This window comes from Clarias gariepinus, chromosome 8 (genome assembly GCF_024256425.1).
Source record: "Clarias gariepinus isolate MV-2021 ecotype Netherlands chromosome 8, CGAR_prim_01v2, whole genome shotgun sequence".
Classification (NCBI taxonomy): Eukaryota; Metazoa; Chordata; class Actinopteri; order Siluriformes; family Clariidae; genus Clarias; species Clarias gariepinus.
The window spans coordinates 36,220,001-36,247,012 of NC_071107.1; the positions used below are offsets into that span (position 1 = coordinate 36,220,001).

The window sequence follows — 27,012 nt, forward strand, 5'->3', positions numbered from 1 at the left end:
CAAATTGAGTTTAAAAAGTGTGAGGAAATGTTTATACAGTGAAACGTCGGATTGTGAGTAACGCGGTTACGCAAGCAAAGATTTTTAATAAATGTTGACTTGAAAAACAAGGTTGACTTGGTTTATGAGCACCGAGTAGGAGGTATACTGTTTAAGATGGGGAGAGGGGAGGGGCTGATTCCTCCTCTCCTCTTACTTTAGCTTCACACACAAACACACACACATTTTGTTTTATTTTTACTTTATATTTTGTATTAATTGTTTTTTATGTATTTATTTTTTGGTGCTTTGGAATGGATATTTTGAATTTTCATCATTTCTTTGAAATGAGAATTTGATAAACGAGTGTTTTGATATGTGAGTGTTTTGATATATGAGCCCGCTTCTGGATTAACGAATCTTAACGACCAAGGTTTCACTGTATGTATGAATCAGAATGATCAGATCGTCCCTGATGAACGAGCCGAGGGCGACATGCTGAGGGAAAAACTGGCAATAAGATGAAACCTTGAGAGGAACCAGACTCATTAGGGAACCCATCCTCATCTGAGTGATGACAGATAGCAGGGATTGATCTGAAGTCATACTGTGTGTTAGGAGGCTGGAAGTCAATGCAGTTTGTTATTGGAGGCTCAGGTACAGAAATGTAGGAAATTCCAGTCCTGAATGGAAAGCTAATTGATCTGCAATTGTACTTAAAAGGCTTTACACTTTATTCTCCTTGATCTTTTTTAAAGTAGTAGTAAATCTATCCATCAAGATGTTTTGGAGATAAAGTCAGAGAGGCCAGATTGAGGTGGACATGTTCAGAGGAGAGATGCTGAGGTTAGAACTGCCAGGCTGGAGGAAGACCAAAGAGGAGATTTATGGATGCACTGAGAGAGGACATGAAGTTAGTTGGTGTAAGAGAAGAGGAGGCAAAAGATAGGGTTAGATGGAGGCAGATGATTCGCTGTGATGATGGAACTTGGTGGAACTTGATCTGTTACTATATCTGTATTTATGTAGAACTTTCACCCAAATATGCAAATGAAAAAAAGCTTCTCTCTCTCTCTTTGTGTATTTTAGGAGTTAGAGCAGGGTCTAATTGAGCAGAAAGATCTGACGAAGGCCATTGCAGCAAGGGGAAGCAGAATTAGACTGCAAAGTCAAACTGTAGAGGAACACACAAGGTAACACACACACACTTCCCCTTATGAAGTTGCACGTCCTCACACACCCACACTGACACATAAGGCACACTTCCACCATTTCCAGAACCTTTCAAGGAACTAAAGAGCTGCAACCGTCAAGAATGAGGCGCTACATCAGTTCCTGTTATTTAAAAGTACGTGTTTGTGCAAAGCTTTCACTAACCGAGGCTCAGGAAAAAGAAGAAACAAAAAGCTCTGGATTTTCCAGTAAAAAAATGTTCCTGTGAAGGTTTCTCCTGTGAGGAACACAGATGAAGCAGATGAATCAGCCCTGGTTCATCTGTTGAAATCAAGCTGCTACAGTTAGCGCTTTCTGAAGTTTCTGATCGTTTTCTTCAGGCTCGGTGTATCTGCAGCAGCGGGGCCAGGGGAGGAGCAGAGACAGGAAGAGGCGGGGTCAGTGCACAGGAAGTGGACACACCTCCACACAAGACTTAACCAGAGAGCAGAAGAGCAGCAAGAAGACGAGGTTCTTTCTTACAATGAACTTTTTTTAATGAATAGGAATTTGTTGAAGAATAGTCAGTTAAAGATTGTGTGTGTGTGTGTGTGTGCAGATATCTCCTCCACCTGTGTGTGTATGGATCAGTGCTGATGGAGCTGCATGTCTTCAGGAGCTCCAGTCCCACATCACATACCTGCGAGAGCTGAGACACACAGCAACATCAGCATCTGTAAGTCTCACTCCTGATCACACACACACACGCACACACACTGACACACACTCACACACTCTTTCTCTGTCTCTTTTGCAGGACATGCAGGTGGTTGATGAGGGTTTGTTCGAGGTGCTGAGTGGAGTCACACTCACTCTCTCCTCTCTCTCTCACACACTCGTCTCTCGGCGAGGAGCCGAACACGCCGACACACACGCACAGCTTCTGCAGCTACAGGTGCTCATCCGTCCATCCTTTCCTCCATTTTATCCATCCATTAACTCATGGATGGAGAAAATGGAGAAAAATACAACCACACATCCATTCATCACTGTGTCCACTCATTTATCCATCCATTTAATTGTTTATTTATTCCTGTCGGATTTATAGTAGCCATCCGTCCATCCATGTTGATGTTTTCCTCCATTAAGTGATTCATCACAAACAATCTAACCATATATACTTCCTTTTAATCCATCCATCCATTTATTAATTATCCATTCATCCACGCAGTCACCATCTAGCATCCTAATATCATTTATACTCGTCAGTATTAATGTTTTCCCCATTCAGTCATCCATCACAAACAGTCTAACAATCTGTCTTTTTTTTATTGAACCATTTATCCATCTAAAATGTTATCAACCATCCAACTACCCCTTAATCAATCCATTCATCGATCCATCCATATATCTATTAATATTTACCCATTTATCCATCTACTTACAAACCAACCATCCATCTATCATTTCTATTGACTTGTACATACATCCATTCATCACTCTATCCACCCATTTTTCTATTTATCTATAATAATCTATTCACTCATCAGATTTATAGTTTCCATGCATCCATCCATCCATCCATCAGTATTGATGTTTCCCTCCATTCGATCATCCATCACAAACATTCTAACAAACATTTTCTATTGATGCATCCATCCCTCTATCCATTTATCCATCCCTAAATCCAAGCATCCATTCATCCATCCATTGATCTGTTGTTATTTATCTATTTACAACCCATCCATCCATCATTTCTGATGACTTTTAACTTACAATCACACATTCATTAATTACTCTATCCATCTATTCACTATTAAGCATCCATCCATCTATCCCTTTCTCCATTTACTCATCTAAATTCTAATTTTATTTGTCACATACACAGTCATACACAGTACGATATGCAGTGAAATGCTTGTACGACCGCCAGTGACCTTAAAAAGAAAATAAAAACTATATATAAGAAATAAATATTAATTTTAAAAAAATACAAAAGAAAATAAATTTAACTAGTAAAATAAACAAACTGTACAAATAAGGGCATGTAAAAATATTACACAATATAGAAATATAGGGGGGGGGGGGGGAGTATATATAAAAATTTTAAAGTGTTTTTAAAGTGGCAATGCCTGTGCAAATATGCATGAAAAGTGACATAAAAGTTATTTATTCTTTCCTATCAGATTCATAGTAGCCATCTTTCCTACTGATGTATCCATCCATCAATCCAAAAGCGTATCAAGCATCTATTTATCCATTCATCCATTTATTCAGCAGTTATTATTAACACATTCATCCATCCACTCACATCCATCGTTTTTATTGACTTGTACATACACTCACACATCCATTCATCCCTCTATCCACAGATATACTGTATCCATCAATTACTTTGTTTATTTATTCCTATCAGATTAATAGTTGCCATCCATCCATTTATCCTTTTCATCTGCCCATCAATCCAAAACACTTCTTAGTATTCATCCATCTATCCATCTATATTGATCTATTTATCCACAAATCCATCCATCTGTCCATAATTCCTATAAATTAATCTGTCCACCCGTCAAACCCAGTATATTAACTCTAATTTCTCCGTCCTTTCTGTCCTTCTGTGTCGATAGAGTCTCTCTGCAGAGCTCGTCTCTCTGAGTGCCGAGTTGACCTCTCAGGGGTCAGAGGTCATGAGCTTGTTAGGCTCCGTGACCTCTGCACCTGGCGTGTGCGTGGATCTGCTGCAGGAGCGTGTGTGTGAGCTCCAGAGCGCTCTCTCTGAGAAAGAAATGCGGCTGCAGAAACAACTGGATCAGACTGTCGAGAAACAGGTCAGAGAGAAAGAGCAAACAGAGAATGTTCACACACACATACGGGTGCACACACACATTTCTGACCCTTTATAGTACCTGATACATGTAAAGAAAATATTTCTGCGCAATTGCGCAGTCTAATATATTTGAGACTAAGCAAAGTGATCGGATATGTGTAAGGAATAAAATGCTGTGTGTTTCAATCCAAGACACGACGGCGTCAAGACGCGGATTTACGCTAATCGGATAACCTGTTTACAGTAATGTTTTATTCCCCTTATAACGCAGCAGGTCACAAATCAAAAGACCTAATCCCTTTTCCCGTGTATATAAAACACATTAATGCTTTTTGGGATTGTATTTCTACAAAGACTTATAGAAGTAAAAGAGTTGCTTCGTTTTGAACAAAAACCAGAAGAATTTGTGAAGATAATTTTTTACAAATTCATACAAAGTGCTTAAAGGTGGCCTGATGTCCATGTTTTGGACTGTGTGTCTCCTGTGTGAACTCGACCTCGATTAATGAAATCTTTACAGCTACTTTAGGTCTTTTCTTTTCCTACCCCTTAATGTTTGAGTCTCTTTCGTTTCAGCTCAGCCGTGTTTCTTTGTCAGATGTTGTAATAAGCGCGGGTCACATGAGACTCTTGCGTCTTACTGTGAGGAGCGCTGTTGATTGTCGATAATGTTCCTATTAGTGATTTTTAAGTTTGGATCATTTTAGTGACTCGGTTCTCATTCATCGAAATGAACAAATCTTATTTAGTTTTAGTTCATTTTGTTCTTTTAATCAGAAATACGCTCGCAGTTTTTGCACAGCCTCAAAACGGAGTCGGTTTCTGGGCTGGGTTTTTGGATGAGTTCTCTTAAATCCTTCTGTGTGCGTGTGTGTGTATATATGTGTGTGTTTCTCACAGAACAGGATTAAACACATGCATGCTGCCCTGCTCGCTAACACCTCGACCCTGAAAACCCTGACTAATGGCGACTCGCGCTCTGACCCAGACGCACAGACTCAGGTAAACCCCAGAGTGACGTCACCGTGAAGACGTGCACGGTAACACGTCATCGTGAATATTGTAAAAAATTGTTGTTGTTTTTTTTGCTTGTTTGCTCATCAAAAAACATACAAATACGCTACTTTTAGGAAGTTAAAATCTCACACACAGACTGTACACTAAAGGTCTGGAGTAAGCATGACCTCTGACCCTTTCTGTCTCTGTGGTTACCTTTCGGCAGGCCGTCGCCGTGTTACAGCAGGAGCTTAAGGAGCGAGAGAGAGAGCTGTCCGAGCTGAGAGACGAGACAGAGGGACAGGGACGAGTGACAGGGGTCACTGTGGACATCACTAAGTTAGAGGTGTGTGTGTGATGGAGATTGTGTACTGCAGTGTGTGTGTGTCTGTCTCTGTTTGTGTGTGGAATGTGTGTAGCAGTGGGTACAGTGGTGTGTGTATGTGTGTGCGTGTAACTCTCTCTCTCTCTCTGTGTGTGTAGAGTGTGTTCGACAGTGTGTACGGCGGTGTGTGTCAGCGTGCTGCTGATGTGCAGTGCAGTGTGGAGCAGCAGCAGCAGTGTGAGTGTGTACTGAAGGGCCTGCAGGACCTGCTGGAGTTCGGCAAACAGAGACTCTCACACACCACCACACACCCGGAGCCACAGACCACACGCGAGCTACACACACTCCTCAGCACACACACGGTGAGGAGGACAATGACATGAAGACACAGTAATGTGAGAGACTAAAGGGACGACGGATAGAGGGACAATAACTGCAGTTTATACATGTATATACAACCATAAGGGACAGGACAGACAGAGACAGACAGACAGAGACAGACAGGTAGTTGTCCAGAGCAGTTATTACAAATGTCAGAGCAAAAACAGGAAACATTGACCATATAAGGAAAGTAAAGATCAGACCATTGTTGTTGTTGTTATTATTATTATGACTGTTGTTGTGATTATTAAATTTTGTATTGGTTACGTCCCCTCCACATGTCCAGAAATTCTTCCTGTCTCTAAACTCCCGCCTGCGAGCTCTGCAGCACCTGACTGCCCGGCTGCCCGATGGCGCCCTCTGTAGGTGGAACATTGCAGTGGCAGAGCTGGAGGATCAGGTGGATGAGCTTCAGCGTCAGGCTCGGGAGAACGGCGCCGCCCTGCAGGTGACACTACAGGTAGGAGCAAACTGTAACACGGGTCTGCGTCACGGAGCGCTGACTCAACGTTACTGAACTGTTTTATTAACTTAGACCAGTAACATCACGGTGCTTTATTCCTCTTATACCACACTGATCTGACTACGACTGTTAATATTTACTTATTACACAATACATCATACTTTATTTATGGCATGGGCGACCAAAACGCTGCTAATTCCTATTGATATTCTGATAAAAATATAAATGTTATTTCCTGTGAAATTATGGATCTTATGATATATTCAATATTTTGCGCTTAATCTTTAAAATGGTAAAATATTACAATTTCTACTGAACATTTTGTGTTTAACATATTTCTATTAATTGTAGAAATGGCATCAAGAATTGTGATGTGATGTATATATACTGTATATATTTTGTCATATCGCTCCACCCCTAGTTTTAATTTTTAGTTTCCACTCACACTATAGCAGCTATAAACTGTTATTCCTTCACCAGCTTCTTTCTTATAATAAACAAGTCAGAGTTACAGCTTTATCTCTCATTGTTACGAAAGCACTGACACTTCATAGTCCTTCTATAGATGGTAAATAAACCGTATCAGCACACGCTGGCATTTTTAAAAATGTGGATAAATTTGTTTATGTGGCGGATCTGGCGTATAATTCGTAACTATGAAAAGTATAATATACAGGATATACAGGACTTTGGACAAAATATGATAGGGAGAAAAAAAATGCCCTTCTTCTATTTCTGTCCATTAATGTGCTTGAACATTGCGTTCAAAATTCCTGCATGGTATGACATCATTTCAGGGGACAATTTGTAGAATTCCACCTCCAGCTTCGATCCTGGTAACCATTTTCAAAAACGGTCCTGTTTTCCGATTGGCTAGAAAGATGCACTTCATGAAAGAGGCGTAAGAAGGGGGGGGGGGGGGGGGGGGGCAGTTGTATGGTGAGTGTGGCTCATTTGCGTTTAGAGACACCAACACTGAAACAGTGTGTTTGAAACAGAATTTCAGAGTGGAAAGTTAATAGACACATTTTTGGACACCTCTAAGACTTAAAAGCAGTATACAGTAATATGGCACCTTTACTATAAAGTTGTGAAACATCGCTGCACGACTGTCCTGTACTGCCAAAGATACAGTTAAAGAGAATTAAACACCTTCTGATAAAGAACTAAAGCTTCACTGTGGTTGATAATGTGTGTGTTTAAGGTGTGGACTCGGTGGGAGGAGAAAAAATCCTGGTTGGAGAAACTACTTCAAGAGCTGGAGCATCAGCTTCCCAGCATGCAGTGGGCGGAGCCAACAGAGGAGGCGCTACAGAGCAGTCTCTCGAGCTATAAAGTATGTCGAGTGTAACGATAACACTAAGACTGTAATTATTACATGAATATAATCACGCACAGTGTAACATATTATTATATAATAATATAGCTTTAAAATACTAATTATATACAAAATATAAACATATTTATAAACAATAATATTTCCTGGTTATCAGACGCTGCAGGAGACCCTGGAGGTGAATAGTGCACAGATCGGTCTGGTTTTTGATCAGGCCAGCAGACTGGGGAAAGTGGGAGTGTCTGGTCGCATGATGGACGGTCTTGTGTGCAGAGTGGGCGTGGCTACTCTGGGGCTAAAACAGCGTTTAGTCGCCCTGCGACGGAAAATAGAAACCGGACGAGAGTCTGCACAGCACCTGATAAAACTCTGGAGGAGGTAAAAAAATTTTTTTTTAAAAAGGTTTTTAATATTAAGTTTAAGATTATAATAAAAAATAAGATTAAACAAGAATGGTCCCCTTCCCAAACCACACACACACACACACAGGTATCAGCGTGACTCCACAGCGATGACGGAGTGGATGAACCAAGCCAGAGAGCGCCTGAACAGCTGGAATGGTCACATGACCTCTTCAGGACGAGCCCTCCCCAACTTCAATGAGTTTATAGTGAGTTAAAACAATCAGTCGATTATGTATCAATGATTATGTACATTTTGAATGAATGGGGTGAATGTGAATATCCTGTTCAGGTAGCGTCTGCTTCATTTCCGAGACGCTGTATGTTCCAGTCTTAAGACATTTGCGTCTGTTCGCTTAGAGCTAAAATCTAAAATCCAGGTGAACTTTGACCTGTGAACTCATGATTATATACTGTATGAGAGCCAGGGGGAAAAGAGATGCGCCAAAATCATAATAGTTTGTGATAAATTGCAGAAATTGCAACAGTGCATGTTTTTATGAGCATTACTTTCATATTTAATCAACCCTTAATTGTTATAAACACTCATCAGAGCTCTATTTTATTATATTATGTTTATTTTAAATTATGTTCTTGTTGTTTTCAGGAGCTGTGTAAAGAGCTGGAGGTGAAATCGTCGCTCAAGGCTGCGGTGATCAGCGCCGGCACTGACATCCTGCAGATCAGCGAGAGAGAAGACGCGAACACACACTCGTTATCAGCTGATCATAACTCACAGTCCGGAGAGAGCGCCACCTCTGGAGACGGTCACCGCGCTGGGGATGAAAAAGAAGATTCCTCAAAAGACAAAGCTCTTACTCCTGACAGCGTGTGTAACGAAGGGGACGCTGGAAGTGGAAGTGTCTCGATGAAGATGTCAGAAGATGCCAGGACCAGCAGCGGCAGCACAGATGCAGTCCAGGTTATGACGCTGTCTCCTGTTCTGCTGTCTCTGAAAGACCACCTGACTGAGGTGGAGCACTGCTGGGCGGAGCTAAACAATGAGGTCGCTGCAGTGCAACAGGAGCTACATCAGGTGAGGGGGAGGAAGAAGAAGGCGACACTCGCTGTGGTTAGACATCTGATTAAAATCATTCACATTAGAGAAGAGAACTCTTCTGGTTATGATCATGTCGTGGGAACAGTAATCCAATCAAGTCTTACGCTTGTTTTTTTCATCAAGAAAGCTAAACTCAAATCCCGGAAACGTGTCCCGTCACCCAATGGTACCCCCACCTGGGGCAAACGTGCACATATTTATTCTAACAAGAGTGAAACAGTCATATCAAGTGTTTACACAAGTGGTGGGAATTTTCTATTGATCAGACTATTAAAAGTTTACCCCACCCCCACTCTCATTCCCATGAGAAATACATTTAGATCAGACGTGTGTGTGTGTGTGTGTGTGTGTGTGTGCAGACCCTGAATACAGTGGTGTAGATGATGAGTATATGTGATATGTGATAAATAAAGGCTTAACTTTAATAACTAACCCAACTTAAGCTTAACTAAGTTAACACATTTGTTGTCACAGCCACCCAGATTGTGACCCTTTTCGTGTTCCACAATAAGGATAGGATTTATCTTAAAATCTTTATTAGAGTGATAAAGTCACACCTTCTACTTAAATTTATATTTAAATCCTGATCATCTCTTATTGTATCTCTTTTTATTTTTCTTTAGTTTCTATTGATTTTTGTTTATTTTTTATTTTTAACACCCTTTCTTTTTCTTTCCAGTGTTTTGTGATTCTCCTGTTCGTCATTTTGACTGTTTTTATTTATTTATCTTATATTTATCCGTTATTATCTTTATTTTTCTTTATTTGTTTTTGATTCCATCCTTTTTCTTTTTTTACGTTTCTTTGTGACTCTGTGTTTTTCAATAAACTCTCTCTCTCTCTCCCTCCCTCTCTCTCCCTCTCTCTCTACCTCCCTCTCTCTCTCCCCCTCTCGCTCTTTCTCTTACCCTCTCTCCGTCTCTCTCTCCATCTTTTCTTTTTTACGTTTCTTTGTTACTGTGTTTTTCAATTAACTCTCTCTCTCTCCCTCCCTCTCTCTCTTTTTCTCTTTCTCCCTCTCTCTCTTTGTCTCCCTCTCTCTTTCTCTCTCTGTCTCCCTCTCTCTTTCTTTCTCTCTGTCTTCCTCTCTCTCTCTCTCTCCCTCTTTTTCTTTTTTGTTTCTTTGTGTCTTTGTGTTTTTCAATTAACTTCAATGAACTCTCTCTCTCTTTCCCTTTCTTTCTCCCCCCCCTCTCTCTCTCTCTCTCTCTCTCTCTTTAGCGTGTGGTGAAGAGTGTGGCCCCTCAGTCCCTGCTCTTGGGTGTGTGTGAATGGATCAGTGGAGCTGAAGGACACTTGCAGGATGCAGAGAAACACACACAGTCTTTAAACACAACATCAAACCTCACACGCCAACTCAGCACATACAAGGTAAAGACGTAAAGCTGAAGTGTGTTAGAATTCAGCTACTTTACATAAAGTTACTAAAGTAATTTACGTGTGTGTGTGTGTGTGTGTGTAGGAGCTGAGACGAGCCCAGGTGTGTGTGCAGATGTCAGTGAACTTCCTGAACCAGACGCTGGTGAAACACACCGAGCCGAACCTCAGAAACAAACACACAGCTTTCGCTGAGCAACTCGGTGAGATGAACCTGCGCTGGACTACACTGCAAACACACCTTTACACACAGGTAAACACACACACACACACACACACACACACTTCACACAAGTCTACATGTAAAGATATGAGATGAGAAACCCACCTATTTCTCTCAGACGCAGTGTCTCGAGCAGCAGCTGAGCGTCTGCGCGGACCGGCGCGGCAAACTGCGCCTCCTGAGCGCCTGGGTCAAAGGTCGCGAGGCATGGATGCGACTGGCCGAGCGGCCCGTCAGTCACGATGCGGCGGAAAAGCATCTGAAACAGTGTGAGGTACAGTAATCCCAGATCTGTCCTCTACCGCCGTGGGACCTCAAGGGGGCGCCAGAGATCACAGGGCTACATTTAATAAGGTCAGAATAGCAGCAGACTGTATTTTCTGTTCCTTAGGAGTTGGAGGAGGAGCTCAAGGCCAAGTCTGCCAAGCTGAATGAGATGAGGAAGAGGATGCTGAGCAACGATGATGAAGAACACACAGACGCAGGCTTCATCAGTCACATTAACTCCGTCTCACAGACACTAACTGCTTTAACCGAAAAGGTACAGGAACCAGAATCAGAAAGAGCTTTAGTGCCAAGGACGTTTCCACACACGTGTTTGGGTGATAGAAGCTTTCAGAGACGACGACAACACACACAACATATTATAAATAAAACAAGAAATGGTATAAGATGTGGATTACACAAGCCGGGCAAATTACATTAGAGTTTAATCTACAGAATTATTTAACTCTGATCGATCTGACTGTTCGTAGCGTAAGCGATACTTGTTGCGCAGACGTTCCACAATGTTAAATGTAACAATAAATAGATAATAAAGGGTAAAAAATAAGGGTGTAAAGCAACACAGCAAATGTCTGTGACATTAAAAAAATAAAATAAATAATAATAATAATATATATATATATATATATATGTATATATACACTGTATATACAAGTTCTCTTACTTAGAAATCATGGAGGGTCTACAATTTTCAGCATAGGTACATTTCCACTGTGAGAGACAGAATCTAAAAAGAAAAATCCGGAAATCACGTTGTATGATTTTTTTTAACAATTTATTTGTGAATTACTGAGTCAAATAAGTATTTGATCACTTGCTTATCAGCCAGATTTCTGACCCTCACAGACCAGTTATTTTGCTTTTAAATATTCCATATGCTTCTTACGGAGCCGCTCCTTGGTTTTCCTGGCTGTGTGCTTTGGGTCATGTTGGAAGACCCAGCCACAACCCATCTTTAATGCTCTGACTGAGGGAAGGAGGTTTTTGCCCAATATGTCACAATACATGGCCCTGTTTATCCTCTCGTTAATACAGTGCAGTCGTCCTGTCCCCTGTGCAGAAAAACACCCCCAGAGCATGATGCTTCCAGCCCCGTGCTTCACTGTAGGTATTATTGGGATGATACTCATCATTCTTCTTCCTCCAAACACGGCGAATGGAGTTAAGAGCAAAAAGTTCTACTTTGGTCCCTCTGGATCATCCAGATGGTCCCTGGCAAACTTCAGACGGGCCTGGACATGGGCTGACTTAAGCAGGAGAACCTTCCATGCGATTTTAAACCATGACGTCTTAGTGTATTACTGATGGTAGCCTTGGAAACGATGGTCCCAGCTCTCTTTACGACATTGACCAGCTCCTCCCGTGTAGTTCTGGGCTGATTCTTCACCATTCTTAGCATCATTGATACCACATTGATATCGCTAAAATTAGAATAATATTATAACTTTTTCGATATAGAAACAACCGAAAACAACCATAAAAACATGTAATCATGTGTAGTGGGTTAAAATGGACAAAAATTCAGTTCATAGTATTGGCTATTTAGTGCTGAATAAATAATACGTCACTCTGTACTGCACAATCCTGAGCCCTGTATACGTTTATTAAATATATATATATATTGGCTAAAATACTCTGAGCTTTAAGGACTACGAGAAATAAAACATTAGTGATCATGCTGTTAAAGGAGAGCAGTAACTTCAGGGTGGTAACAGGATCTGTATTTGATCTGTGATTTTATTTTTATATATTTCATATTTATATATTTAATATATTTCATTTCTTTACTACTGAATGACATTTATTCATTTAATATTATGTTTTTAAAATATTAATTTCTTATTTTTAAATACCTATAACTCATGTGCTTTACTTCCCGTATGTATATGCTGCAGACCGGCGTTCTGAACCAAGCGCTGCAGCGTACATGTGAGGCGTGGTCTGCGTTCGAAAGTGGGTGGAGCCAAGTGACACAGCGCACTCGGAGAATTTGTCAGTCCCTTGAACATTGCCACGCCCCTCACACCTCCTTCACAGCGCTCCAGAAGAGCCTCGATGAGCTTCAGGTACATTATTTACTGTAAAAACGTCCCTGAGTTTCTTTTCAAATCTATTTTTGGGATGCAAGTGTTAGCGGGTGAGTCGACAATTGTCTGCACTCTGGTTATATTAAACCTTCTGTTGGCCGCTTTGTCTCATCAGCTTACATGGGTTCCTTTGTAACTGCGGTGCGAGAAAAAATTAGGTGCCTCATTTGTGAATTGCATGAAAGCAGAGCAGCGTGCAGGTGAACCTGGAGCTGAAACATAAACAGAAGTGTCTGGAAATCTGTAGCGATACTCCAAGGAAGGTGAAACTTCCTTAAAGAGAGTCATTACTGGTGGCGAGACACGGATTCATCACTACGAGCCTGAGAGTAAACGACATTGTCTGGAACAGAAACATCCTCAGTGAAAAAGTTCAAACGTCCTAAAGACTTTCACCTGTTTGGTTTCCCAAAAAGCAACCCTATGAGGACGAAGATTCACTTCTGATGATGAAGAAGTGAAGACGGGTGCATTCGTGTCTCGAAGCTCTGATTAAAACATTTTCTAACAAGGGAGCACAAGAGCTTGTTGACGGAAGTATATTGAAGAGCAAGGAGATTATGTAAAAAAAAAAAATTATGCATTTTTCTTTTCTAGAAAGTAAATTCTACAGCCGGTGTGCGGATCATTTTTGACTTACCCTAGTCATTAGTATAGAAGAATTAAAAGTGAGCTTGTGAGCTCTTTTTCTAGGAATGAAGATTTTTACGACAGTCGACACATTGTTACACTTTCATTGTAATTTTGTAATATGATATAATAATATAATTCCTATATTTTTTAGTCTTTGCAATCCGAAGCTGAGGAAGCCGATAAAACCTGGGAGGGATTTGACCTCACGTCCTCCAGTCTGATCAGTTCGATCCACGCAGACGCCTCACAGTTAATTTCTGAAGAGCTGGAGCAGGAAAGATTACGGTCAGGCACATGTCAAAAAATAACAAATACAACTAAAAAAAGATGATCCCAATACTCATATATATATGTGTGTGTGTGTGTGTGTGTATACTGTGTGTGTGTGTGCTGCTATCCAGGTGGTCTAAGGCGAAACAAGATCTCACACACACCTCAGCGAGGTTACACTCTCTGCTCCAGGTGTGGAAAGCCTTCTCAGATCTGTCGTCTTCCTGCTCAGAGAGGATACATCAGGCGCAGGAGCGACTCCGTGACGTCTCGAAGACGGCGTCTGAGCACAAGAACGAGACGGAAAGACTCGCAGCCTGTATACAGCGTTTACACGTGAGTTCGGTCCAGTCGTGTGTGAGAACGAGGCGTGAAAACAATATTCTGTTCCTCTCGCATGCAGTCGATGTTGTAGTTGCTTTTTTTTTTTTATTAATGCATTATAGTCAGAATAAACTGAACTGAGTTTATCTGAATTTAATGTTTGAAATGTAACATTACTGATTAATAATCTGTTTAACTGGCAAACAATACAAATAATTGCATGTGACAGACAGTACCAGTCAAAAGTTTGCACACACATTTTAATTCAATGTTATATTTAATTTTTTAAGACTTTCTAGACCAATACTGGATTTTTTCAAAACTATAAAATAACACGTACAGCATCAGGTGATTAAGTAACAACAACATCAGCAGTCAGTTGTTATTTTAGGACATGAATGTCAGCTGTTCTAGAACAGTATTGTGTCGAGTGCATTTGTAAAACCCATCAAGCTCCAGGATGAAACTGTCTCTCATGAAGACCTTCTCAGGAAAGCAAGACCAAAACTGAGCTCTGCTGCAGAGGAGACGTTCATTTAGAGTCACCAGCCTCAGAAATCACCAATTAACAACCAGCACCTCAGATTAGAGCCGTTATGAAGCTTTACGGAGCAGAAGGAGCAGATAAACATCTCAATATCAACTGTTCAGAGGAGATTATTGTGTGTTTTAGATAAACGCCTTTAATATAATAAGGATAATATAATCTTTAATAACAGAAAGCGATGCACAGTCGTGCGGACATTCGGTTTGTCTAACACACCCTCAGTGCACATCATACATTTTGATGATATTTGGTCACGTGACCCACATGGTCTCATTGCTGTTATCTGTTATCCAGGGGTTGCTGCAGGACACACACTCTCTCCAGAGCGACTTGGACCGAACGCTCGAGGCTTCAAAAGAGCTGATCGGACAGACGGAGCCGCCGGCCGCCGCCTTCATCCAGTCAGAGTGTCGGATTCTGACGCGCCGAGTCCATCAGCACGAGCAGGCCGTGGGGAGGACGCTGGGAGAGATGCAGGTACGACACGTGAATGTGTGTGTGTGTGTGTGAAAGAGAGATGGGGTTAGTTTGTGGACTGAAGTCTAAGTTGTATGTGTGTGTGTGTGTGTGTGTAGGAGAACATGAAGCAGCTTGAGGAGTTCGAGCAGCTGCTAGAGTCACTAGAGACGTATTTAATGGAGTGGACGAGCTGCCAAGAAGACACACACACTCAAGACACAGGGATATCAAAGGTCTCTCACACACACACACACACACACACACACACACACACACACACACACACACACACACACACAAAAACAAGTTAGAGTTAGTTAATAAGAATAAGAAAGAATTATTTTATTTTGTGAATTATGTTTATTTAGATTAAAATATTTTCTTTTCTAAATAAAATTTATTTTTTAACATTTTTGTCATGTTTAATGACATTTTTTTAAATAATTATAGATAAAATCTACAAAATTGTAGAATAGTGTAATTTAATTTAGTTTTCTGTTCTTTAAAATTACATACTTTTACTTTAGTATAATTTATTTATTAAAACTATATTTAAAACTGTAGCATTAATAATGTTTTGTTTGTTTTTAATCTCATGCCTTTAATAAAAAAAAAAGGCTATTTCCTAAACTATAAACTTCTAACTTCTAAAAAACTTTTATTTTTATGTTTTTCATGATGTCCACAACTGTGTGTGTGTGTGTGTGTGTGCGTGTGTGTGTCTGCAGTGCGGTCTGTTGGAGTTGAGCCGTCGCTCGGCTGACGTGGCGATGCTGAATGAGCTGAGTTACAGACTGACCTTGAGTGACCCCGTGACCCGCAGACTGCAGAGTCTGAACAGGAAGTGGACTCAGGCGTCCACACACGCTCAGGAGAGGTGCAGGTTAGACACCAGGGGGGGTTACTGTCCCTCCACACACAGGTGTGTCTCTGTACACACAAGTAGTATGTACTACTCTGTCTAATTCTGTGTGTGTGTGTGCGTGTGTGTGTGTGTGTGTCTAGCGAGCTGCAGGCCGTGTCTCTCCAGCAGCAGGCGTTTGAGGACAGATGTGGGACGTGGATGTCGTTCCTGCAGAGGATGGAGGACAGTCTAGCAGGAGAGATCGCATCCACTTACCCTGCGCTCAGAGAGCAGCTACGCACACACCAGGTGCTGCCCACACACACACACACACGTTGGGTTTACAATTTTGACAGAATATTATATTGTCATTCCGACAGTGTTGGCCCTAAACTAAAATTAATAAAGCTTGTAAATTGTTTGATCTACAGAGCTTTAAAGTAAACTACTAACTATATCAAAGGCATCAAAGGGAATTAATCAGATAAGCATCAAGTTCATTATTTAGAAGCTGGTGAAGCTCATATTGTCTCATTGGGTCGACTGTCAACTTTTGCATCGTGCATCATTATTCGAGATGTAACTTTTGACCCCCGCTGGGTCAGTATATCAGAGTTTTTGCCTGAGTATTTTTATTAGCCGTAAAAAAAAAATTCATAAAACATGCCATGTGTCAGTACTGTAATGATTAGGGACAGGACGGTATGCTTTCGTCTCAATAAGATTAGATATGAACGCGATAAAATTAAAGGTTTAATAACATCAATGTACGACTGCAGAATATTTGCAGTTTATTTCTTTTTTCGTTTTCGTGGCAACAGTTTAATTATGCAAACTAATAATAATTAAAAAAAACATTTATGCATTAAAGTCAAAGTGCAAATAATATTTCTTAAAACTGTGCCGTTTTTTTATAATAGAAATCTTACAATGATGCGGATAAAATAAATAGAATTCTCAAAATAACCAGGCGATTGGTATTAGAAAAAAAATTAAAAAGGCACTAGCACTCTCTGCTGATCACGTTTTGAATAGGTGAGGGGGAAAAAAACGTCTATTTACTGTAGCATAACGCTAAAAACTGTATCGAGACGACAATACGTCAAAACGTCGTATGACGTTTCTGTGAGAGAGAGCGTGAAGTTTTTGTGAGAGGGCGTGGCCAAGTGAGCGTTACAGCACGTGACCTGATGTAGGTTTTTACAGATGGTTATGAGGTCAGATCCCTGAGGTTGAGATAAACACTCCTGACCCTAACAGTGACGTCTCTGTCTCTCAGGGGTTTCAGGCTCAGCTTTCACTCGGCCATCAGATTCTACACTCGGTGATCACTGAGGCTCTGCACCTGCTACAGAGGGGGGAGGTGGAGGACAGGTGATGATGATAATAATAATAATAATAATAATAATAATGACAAGAATGATGAAAGGACACCATTAATTGTTCTGTTTGTGTGTGTGTGTGTGTGTGCAGGAGTGATTTCCTGTTGAAGCTGGCTCAGCTCAGAGAGCACTGGCAGGGCGCTGTACAGAGAGCGGCTCAGCGGCGCACCCTGGTGGACGGGCTGATACGCCACTGGCACCTCTACACACACACACTGCGCAGACTCAACACACTGCTCACTCTAGCGCACACACTCCTGTCTCCGGCCGGAGTCACACACTGCAGCGTGGTACAGCTCCGCCACTCGCTCACACAGCTCAAGGTACGTGTGTGTGTGTGTGTGTCTGCATGAGTTCTGATAATCAGTGTAATTATTAATTAATAGGCTGATTTTTGCTAATTTTTAATTTACTCAATTTAAAAATAATTCAATTTGATGTCTGATGAGCCCAGACTGAATTTTGTCTCTCTCTCTCTCTCTCTGTCTCTCTCTCTGTCTCTCTCTCTCTCTCTCTCTCTCTCTCTCTCTCTGTCTCTCTCTTTCTGTCTCTCTCTTTCTCTCTCTTGCTCTCTCTCAAAATCTCTCGCTTTGTGTTTGTGATTTTATCTTGTTTTTCATCTTTGGTCTTCCTCTCTAACTTTCTCCCTTTGCTGCCTTTCTTTTTTGTTTTTTGTGTATGTTCTCTCTTCATGCTCCTCTGTTTTTTTTCTGTCTGGTCTGTCTCTGCTTCTTCATTGTTTCTCTCTCTCTCTCTCACACACACTCTCTCTCTCTCTTCTCAGCACATGGAGCTTCTCTTCCAGAGGTCTCTCTCCTCCTACCTGCTCCTGTTGGACGTGGGACGTCAGCTGTTCTCCGTTAGTGATGAGGAAACACAGACGAGGTTGCAGACGGACCTCGCCGCCCTGCAGGACGACTGGGAGCGCTCGCAGTGCACGCTGGCGAAGAGGAGGAGTCTCACGGATGATGTCATCAAGGTGGGAAATACAGCTGCTGAATGCTCAGATGTTCACGTTATAGAAATTTTTTCAATACGTTATAAACATGATATTGATAATATCACAGATATTATAGAAGACAACGTACGAACTTTAGGATAAATACGAAAACTTTTTTATGGTGATTATATTCGACTACTGACCTATTAAATATTTTTAGATGCTTAAAAGTGTGTTGTGAAGGAACGGGATACATTTAATTACTTATTAATATTTTGTTAAGGTTTAAAAATGTAACAGAATCCGGGGAAAATGTAATATCGAATCAGGATATTTATAAAATCGTGATACCTATAGAATCGCAAATTTGATCGAATTGGCACCGAGGTATCGCGATAATATCATATGGGGAGGAGCCTGCTGATTCCCGACACTCGCTTTTACTGCGAAGCTGATTTATGTGTAGACACGCCCACAAATATACAGTTTACGAGCGTATCAGTGCTATAATTCAAAGGCAGTCAGTTAATGCTCTGGTTATAATTTACTGTACACACACGTGTGAATGTATATTAATTATTTTAAATATAAAGATTGAAACAAGACGTTATGAGGCGATATAAAAACTGTACGTTACTTAAGAGAATAGTGTTGTCTGTGAATTCAGACAATTAATCCATTACTCGGAAGTAACTAGTGCTGAATAAATGGATTAATAACTAGTATGTTTATCACCGGAGTGTTATAGCTCCTTCTCTTTCACATTACTTACTGTTTCTGTAAAAGCTTCTAATGATCAAATATCATAAAGGAAATCAATAAGGTGAGGAAATACTGTACGACGCCAACCAAAGGAGCTCATGTCGTGAAAAGATGCAGTAACTGTCCTGATTTCTTTAAAAAAAAAAAAGGAAAAGTGTGTTATGTTAAATTTATTTTTTAGACACATTTAACAGTTGACCAAAGTGCTGTAGAATCCTAAAATGACTGTAGACGCAAAACCAGACAATAAAAACAGACAATAATAAGATTGACAAATAAAACAATATACACAACAATAAAAAGTCCACCCTCATTGTATAAAATAAGCAAATATAACAGTAAAACACTAAATACATAAATAAATAAATAAATAAATAAATAAAAGATATGGATAAAAGTCAATAAAAACGAGGTGAAGAATACATCATCACTCTGTATTAAAGTTCTTAAGGCGAGATTCAAAAATATTCAGAGTCTGTGCGAGTCTGATGTTCAGTACAGGGGCGACTCGTTCCCAAGACTGAAAGTATCTTGAGGACATCTGTCCACAGCTCTAGTATTTAAATGCCAAGTATGGACACACACACACACACACACGTTTCCATTCAGCAGGTTCCTGAGAAATTAGATCATCAGATTAGGAGTAATCCTGCCTGACGTTTATCCGACCTCAGATGGGGGTCACACGTGGACAGTCTCAGTCCGGCAGTGTAGCTCACCACATTATCACACGTCTCCTGTCGTAAGAAGTTTAAAGTATACATGTTCGAACGAAGGGACGAGACAAAATTTTACAGAGATTGTTTTAGTGGAACCAGATGGAGGACACAATGTCCTCCTTATACTTTAGTTAAAACTCTATAAACCACTGAGGGAGAAAATCCTTCTTCCTGATTGTCCATATTTTTAACTGAAGTCACTTTTAGTGAATATTTCATCATTATTACATCATTATCTAACAAATCTAAGATTAATCATATTTATACAATTTCAATTCAATTTTATTTGTATAGCGCTTTTAGCAATTTTCATTGCCGCAAAGCAGCTTTACACTGTTTGTAATTTCAATCGAAACATCGATTTGTTGAATTGGGCAGAAATACAGGTTTTAAATCTGTGGTTCTCCACCATGTTCCAGGAGGTCCAGGGCACTGCACGCTTTAGTGTTCCCCCTTCCAACCACGCCCACTCCAATTAGGAACAGGCCGTTAATTAGCTGTTGTGTTAAATCAGGTGTCCTCATACGGAGATCATAAAGCATTACAATGTGCAGCACAGTGGGTCCTCCACGCCCGAAGGAGAGAACCACGACTTTAAATAACTTAATAAATATAATATTTTGACATTTGGCGACTGTTTTGTCGCCTTGCACCTCCAGGGTCCGGGTTCGATTCCCACCTCGGGGTCACTATGTGTATGGAGTTTGCATGTTCTCCCCGTGCTTGGTGGGTTTCCTCCGGGTACTCCGGTTTCCTCCCACAGTTCAATTCAATTCAATTTAATTTTATTTATATAGCGCTTTTAACAATGGTCATTGTCTCAAAGCAGCTTCACAAAGATGAAAGAAATTCTTTAAAAAATAATAATAATAAAAATAAATAAATAAATAAATAATAATAATAATAATTTGTGTATGTGTGAGAAAAATGTGTTCAGATAATAACGAGATGAATGAATGAAATTTCTCTGATGAGCAAGCCAAGAGTGACGGCGACAGTGGCAAGCAAAAACTCCCTGAGATGGCAATAGGAAGAAACCTTGAGAGGAACCAGACTCAACAGGGAACCCATCCTCATCTGGGTGATAACAGATAGAGATGATATAACATCATGTGTGTTATGCAGCTGAAAGTACAATATATCAGAAATTCTTTAAATTAACATGAAGTCCAGTTCAACATAGGGAGTCAGTAGGTGCAGAGGGCAGATGGGATCTGGATCACTGGGAGCACAGGAGCAGGATGTGTAGCTCCAACCATAATAAGGCAGAATTCAGCTGGAGCTGGTCCTTCTCTGGATGCCTCAGGATCCTCGCAGGGTTGGCCTTTGTCTACTGAAGCTGGCACAATCTCCAGATGCCTCAGGATGGGTAAAAAAGTACAGAACAGATGGAGAGAATTAGCGTAGTTGCCATTCAGGATAGATGTACTGGAGTATGAAGTTATGGGATGAGTTACACGTATGCCAGATTAAAGAGATGCGTCTTGAGTCTACTTTTAAACTGGGAAACCGTGTCTGCTCCCCGAACACTGTCTGGAAGGCTATTCCAAAGCTTTGGAGCTAAATATGAAAAGGCCCTGCCCTCTTTTGTAGATTTTGAAATTCTGGGAATTACAAGAAGTCCAGAGTTTTGTGATCTTAAGGGACGTGGTGGATTATAGCGTTTTAGAAGACTGGTTAGGTATGTGGGAGCTAAACCATTTAAAGCCTTGTATGTAAGTAATACTATTTTGTAATTAATTCTAAATTGAACAGGTAGCCAGTGCAGGGATGATAATATTGGGGTTATATGATCATATTTTCTGGATCTAGTGAGAACCCTGGCGGCTGCATTTTGGACTAACTGAAGCTTGTTTATTGAGGATGCAGGACAACCACCTAGTAATGCATTACAATAGTCCAGTCTGGTGGTCATGAATGCATGAACTAGCTTTTCTGCATCAGATACGGATAAGATGCTCCTAAGTTTGGCAATATTTCTAAGATGGAAAAAGGCTGTTTTTGTGATATTGGAAATATGATTTTCAAAAGACAAGTTACTGTCTAATATTACGCCCAGGTCTTTTACTGAGCTAGTAGTAACAGTACATCCTTCTAAACGCAGGCTGAATTGTGAAAGCTGTTGTGTGCTGGTTTTTGGGCCGAAGAGTAATATCTCTGTCTCATCTGAATTTAGTAAGAGAAAGTTATTGGTCATCCAATCTTTTATGTCCTGGACACACTCGGTTAATCTAAACAACTTGGGTATTTCGTCTGGTTTTGTTGAGATATATAATTGGGTATCATCAGCATAACAATGGAAACTAATCCCATGTCTTCTAATGATGTTACCCAAGGGAAGCGTGTATATTGAGAACAGCAGAGGTCCTAAAACTGACCCTTGTGGGACCCCATATTTCACTGGCATTAAACCAGACAGTTCTCTATTTAGATCTACAAAATGGTATCGATCAGACAGGTATGATTTAAACCATTTTAATGCCTGTCCCTGAATACCTATGTGATTTTGTAAGCGATCTATGAGAATATTATGATCTATAGTGTCGAATGCAGCACTAAGATCAAGCAAGACTAGAATTGAGGTGCAGCCTTGGTCCGAAGCTAAAAACAAGTCGTTTGCAATCTTAACTAGTGCAGTTTCTGTACTATGATGGGGCCTGAAACCTGATTGAAATTCTTCTAGGATGTTGTTTTCCTGCAAAAATGTGCATATTTGAGCTGACACTACTTTTTCTAATATTTTTATAAAGACCATCACTCGGGTCTATAATTTATTTCATTTGCGTCCAAATTAGATTTTTTAAGAAGCGGCTTAATAACTGCCAACTTGAAAGGTTTAGGGACGTGACCTAGATATAATGAGGAATTAATAATGTTTAAAAGTGGCTCTCCAACTGTATGCATCACTTCTTTCAAAAATCTGGTTGGGATTGGATCTAACAGGCACGTTGCTGAATTAGCTGAGGTGATAAGTTTACAAAGCTCTTCCTGTCCTACACCTGTAAAGCACTGAAAAACTAAATGTGAAATGGCTGAACTAGATCATGAGATGCTATTAGAGGTTGAACTTCCGTTATTTTCTTCCTTATGTTAACGATTTTTTCATTAAAGAAGTCCATAAAATCTTCACTACTAAAATGTTGTGGAGTACTCTCTGCAGGCATCTTAGGTTTTGTTAGGCAGGCTACTGTACTAAATAAGAACTTGGGAACACAGTCCAAGGACCTGCAGATTAGGCTAATAGGCGTTCCCAAATCGCTTGTAGTGTGTGAACGTAAGTGTGTGTGTGTGTGCCCTGTGATGAAGTGACACCCATTCCAGCCTTGTGCCCTAAGTTTCCTGGGATTGGCTCCATTTTTTTTTTTTATAAAAGCCCTTTGTTGTAACTGTGACACTGTGTCACTGTAAATAAAAACTGGGTTTATTATCCTTTACTTTCGCCATCACTTTTAATTAATAAGAAGAACGGGATGATATTTTAATTACGTTTTAGCTGCATTTGTTGTTAAACCGACAGAAAATTAAATAACGCCTTTAGAGCAGTGAGATTTGTTGTTTCAGAAAAAATGTAATGTAATTCTTGTTATGGTCTCATTTATTTATTTACTTACTTCATTATTTATTTGTTTGAGATGTGTTTATGATCTTTCCTCTGAAATTGATCCTGAATTTAGACCTTGGATTATGGATTTGCCCACACACACACACACACACACACACACACACACACACACACACACACACACACACACAGTCTCGCTGCCTGTGCTTTGACCCTTTCTAAACACTTTAAAACTTTTCCCTGTTATTTTGAGAGTGAGAGGGAAACCTTCGAGCTGACGTGTGTTTTTGCGTCTCAGACCTGGGAGAGTTGTACGAGCCGGCTAGCCGACCTGGCTCAGCGTCTGGAGAAGCTCAAGATCAGACTGAAAGAGGAGGCGGCCGCGGAGATAAAGGAGGAGTTGATTAAGGTATTTAAAACGTATATATAAAAAGCATGATTTACTGACCTTTAAAATGTCTACATTAAACCTCAAACTGTCGTCATTTAGGCGAGACGTACTCTGTGTGTGAAGTCCGCTTCTTGGCCGCCGTGGGCAGTTTCCGCTTTATTATACTTTTTTCCATATGATTAAGACATTACTTTATGGACACAAGACAAAACAAGCAACCAGGTGATTAGGTTTTAGAAAAACTATTAAACAAACATTTAACTCTTCAAGCTTAATATTGTAAAGGAAATGTTATTAAAGTTTACTAATTAGTAACTGAGATGAATGACATTAGGGCGTTACTGTATATAAAGGCTCTTAATGAACAATTCCTCCATGCTTTTAATTATTATTATCATTTTTATTATTGTTGTATAATTTAGAAGCAGCATTTAGTGGTTACAAATCTATGAGTTTAAAGTTTGCCTGTTGAATAAAATTGAACTAAATGGTAATTTTTATACACTGCAGCTTTACAGATAAACGGATGTAGATTCCCTCTGCGCAGGTCAAAGGTCACATCGACGCGAGAACCCTAAACCTGAGAGAAACCTTGAGCTTAATCCCAATAGATTATAAATCAGACTAATCAGACTTTGTATCCGAGTTTAAATTATTATATTAGGAACTTTCAGGGGGAAAAAAATCATACACACTATAATGTTTTACTTGATGTGTGTCATTTATTTATTCTTTTATATTAAAGTCTGTCCAACTCTTCTCTAGTTAAACTGTATTTACATCCCAGCTCCAGTGCAGAAGTAAATACGCCTTTGACTGATGGATGACGTTTTGTTGAACGTGATTAGTGTGTGTGGATTTGATCTCTCCACTGAGACTTGATGAGCGAATAAAGGGGAAGTTGACCCTGTGTGTGTGTGTGTGTAGTTACTGAGGGATGTTGAAACCTGTGTGTGCTTGTGAATCAGCCGGTAAAAATCTGACACTTCCTCCTGTCTGGCTCTGGAGGTTTGTGTCTAGGAACTAACAGTATCGCTCTTCAGAAATGTTCGAGAGCGATCACATGTTCGCAGGTGAGATTATGAGCTTTAGTTCGCTTAGTATTGAGCTAAATTATATTTATTTATATATTTTTCATAAATACAATTTGTACACACACACACACAGACTGGATTTATAGCAACTGTTTATGAATGCTGTAAATCCTGAAAGTTTGATGTTAATTCTCACAGGTTTCTGATCCAGGATCAGTTTTATCGAGTGTCTCAGGCCTCAAACCTGAGTGAGCAGAAAAGCAAAACTGCTCCCAGATCAGCACTAAAGTCACCGTGCTGTCAGGCCAGTTAAAGCCCCTAATCGCTTCCTCTCTTTGTGCTTTTCTCCTCCCCCAACTGCCCGGGATCCTTTAATCCTGAGAGAGAGAGAGAGAGAGAGAGAGAGAGAGAGAGAGTTGGAGGAGGGGATTAGTGTGTGTGTGTGTGTGTGAGAGAGAGAGAGAGAGAGAGAGCAGCAGTGAGAAAGCCTACGTGAGAGAAAGAGAGCATCTGACCGAGTGTGGACACGAGTTGAGCTTAGAGTTGTGTGTGTGTGTGTGTGTGTGTGATGTTATGCAGGAGCTGCAGGACTCTCTGGACGACTGGGCTGTGAGTCTGTGTGAAGCGAGCAGCATGAAGACGGACGTGTCTCAGTACATCATCACGGAGGACGTCCTGATGCTGCAGGAGCAAGAGGAGCATCTGCACAGCCAGTGGGAGGAACTGTGCTTTAAGGTGTTTTACACACACACACACACACACACACACACACACACACACACACAGAGTCTCTCCTAAAGTGAGTGAAACATATAGAACAGGGGAGATACAGAGGGCTGCAACATGTCAAGACTAGTTCTTACTGTACAAGGTGTGTGTGTGTGTGTGTGTGTGTGTGTAAAGCAGAGGAAATGTATTGAAGGATATCTTTTGCCTTAGAAGCACTGGAATGCATGAGGGATAACTTTTTGGTAAGGTGTGTGTGTGTGTGTGTGTGTGTGTGTGTGTGTCTATAGCTGAGGAGGTTTAATCTCTTTTCATTAAACACAATAAAAATTGAATTATACACTGAAATAAATCACTTTTTTTAATTCCAAGTGCTTCCTTTTCACTCGGTCACAGCACTGATCATAAGATAAACACACACACACACACAACTTCTATAGTGTGCTTACAAAGTTACTGCAATTATAAAGTGTACGTGTGTTTACTGGAACAACAAACAAACCTTTCGGCTCAAATGTTTCATGAGATTTATAAAAGCTCGGCCGGTGCTGGAGTTGCGTTGCATCACCACCGTTATCACTTTTAGTAAAACTGTTGTATCATGATTCTTGATATTTTATTTCCCACGAGGTTTGTATTTGATTTCAAATATTTCCTGCCGTCTAAACAAGTCTAACTTTTTTCAGAAGCATAAAAAAAATCAGGTTCTAAAAATAATTGAATTCTTTATAAAATGTAATTAGTTTCTGCTCGGACCGATGTCGTGTGTTGTGTCATACACCAGGTTCGTACACACGTCCTACTGACATTTCTTTTTGTTGTGTCTTGCTTGGCTGACTTCATATGAGACACGGCAGGGTGTGTGTTTGGGTGTGTGTGTGTGTTTGGGGGCGACGCCGAGGGGGAGGAGTCATTAGCATCGCAATGGACGGGCAGATGGTACTGAAAGAGAGAGAGAGAGAGAGATGAATAGGAGCAGGAGTTCACAGAGCTTTTGTGTAAGGAGTCACACTCGGAGTCGCCGCCGCCGCACGTGGAAGTGTGTTTGTGGGTTGCTAGGCAACGTCCAAGTTTGAAAATGGCAGATGTTTTGGTTCGGCTGGAAAGAAGCAGCTCACTGCTCGTCACCTCCTGACACCATATGATCACGATATCTCGGTGCTAATTCCATAAAAATTGCGATTCTATAAGTATCACGATTTTATAAATATCCTGATTCGATGATACATTTCCCACTTTACAATTTATAAACTTTAAAAAAACAAAAAAACACCAACAACACTTAAAAACCAACTGCAGCGTTTAAACACCACAAACTAACTTCAAATACAAGAGTTTAACATTTTAACTGAGCAGCGCGTATCTCCGTCATCCACATGAATTATTATTTCTAAACAAACTCAGCAAACAATTCACTCAGACCACACGGGATGAAAACATGTGAAGAGTTGGGAGTGCGCCACTATTCACTATATTCTCCTATTCAAGGAGAGCATTATAACCCCTTAACGATATCCATACCGCCAT

At 40.4% G+C, this 27,012-nt stretch overlaps 1 protein-coding gene across 1 annotated transcript in view; it reads left to right on the top strand.

Annotated features, from left to right (window-relative positions):
• Nucleotides 1-27,012, top strand: part of syne2b (spectrin repeat containing, nuclear envelope 2b) — a 138,479-nt gene that overhangs the window by 90,102 nt on the left and 21,365 nt on the right. The window contains exons 84-112 of the mRNA XM_053501692.1: nt 1,069-1,172; nt 1,533-1,662; nt 1,751-1,867; nt 1,949-2,086; nt 3,759-3,959; nt 4,859-4,960; nt 5,181-5,300; nt 5,438-5,641; nt 5,947-6,120; nt 7,328-7,459; nt 7,617-7,837; nt 7,949-8,069; nt 8,468-8,896; nt 10,142-10,291; nt 10,383-10,550; nt 10,639-10,794; nt 10,912-11,061; nt 12,701-12,871; nt 13,677-13,810; nt 13,927-14,131; nt 14,961-15,143; nt 15,242-15,358; nt 15,854-16,008; nt 16,131-16,278; nt 17,249-17,343; nt 17,443-17,674; nt 18,136-18,330; nt 23,633-23,743; nt 25,339-25,494. Of these exons, the coding sequence (XP_053357667.1) occupies nt 1,069-1,172; nt 1,533-1,662; nt 1,751-1,867; nt 1,949-2,086; nt 3,759-3,959; nt 4,859-4,960; nt 5,181-5,300; nt 5,438-5,641; nt 5,947-6,120; nt 7,328-7,459; nt 7,617-7,837; nt 7,949-8,069; nt 8,468-8,896; nt 10,142-10,291; nt 10,383-10,550; nt 10,639-10,794; nt 10,912-11,061; nt 12,701-12,871; nt 13,677-13,810; nt 13,927-14,131; nt 14,961-15,143; nt 15,242-15,358; nt 15,854-16,008; nt 16,131-16,278; nt 17,249-17,343; nt 17,443-17,674; nt 18,136-18,330; nt 23,633-23,743; nt 25,339-25,494 (4,719 nt within the window). The remainder of the gene's footprint in view (nt 1-1,068; nt 1,173-1,532; nt 1,663-1,750; nt 1,868-1,948; nt 2,087-3,758; nt 3,960-4,858; nt 4,961-5,180; nt 5,301-5,437; nt 5,642-5,946; nt 6,121-7,327; nt 7,460-7,616; nt 7,838-7,948; nt 8,070-8,467; nt 8,897-10,141; nt 10,292-10,382; nt 10,551-10,638; nt 10,795-10,911; nt 11,062-12,700; nt 12,872-13,676; nt 13,811-13,926; nt 14,132-14,960; nt 15,144-15,241; nt 15,359-15,853; nt 16,009-16,130; nt 16,279-17,248; nt 17,344-17,442; nt 17,675-18,135; nt 18,331-23,632; nt 23,744-25,338; nt 25,495-27,012) is intronic.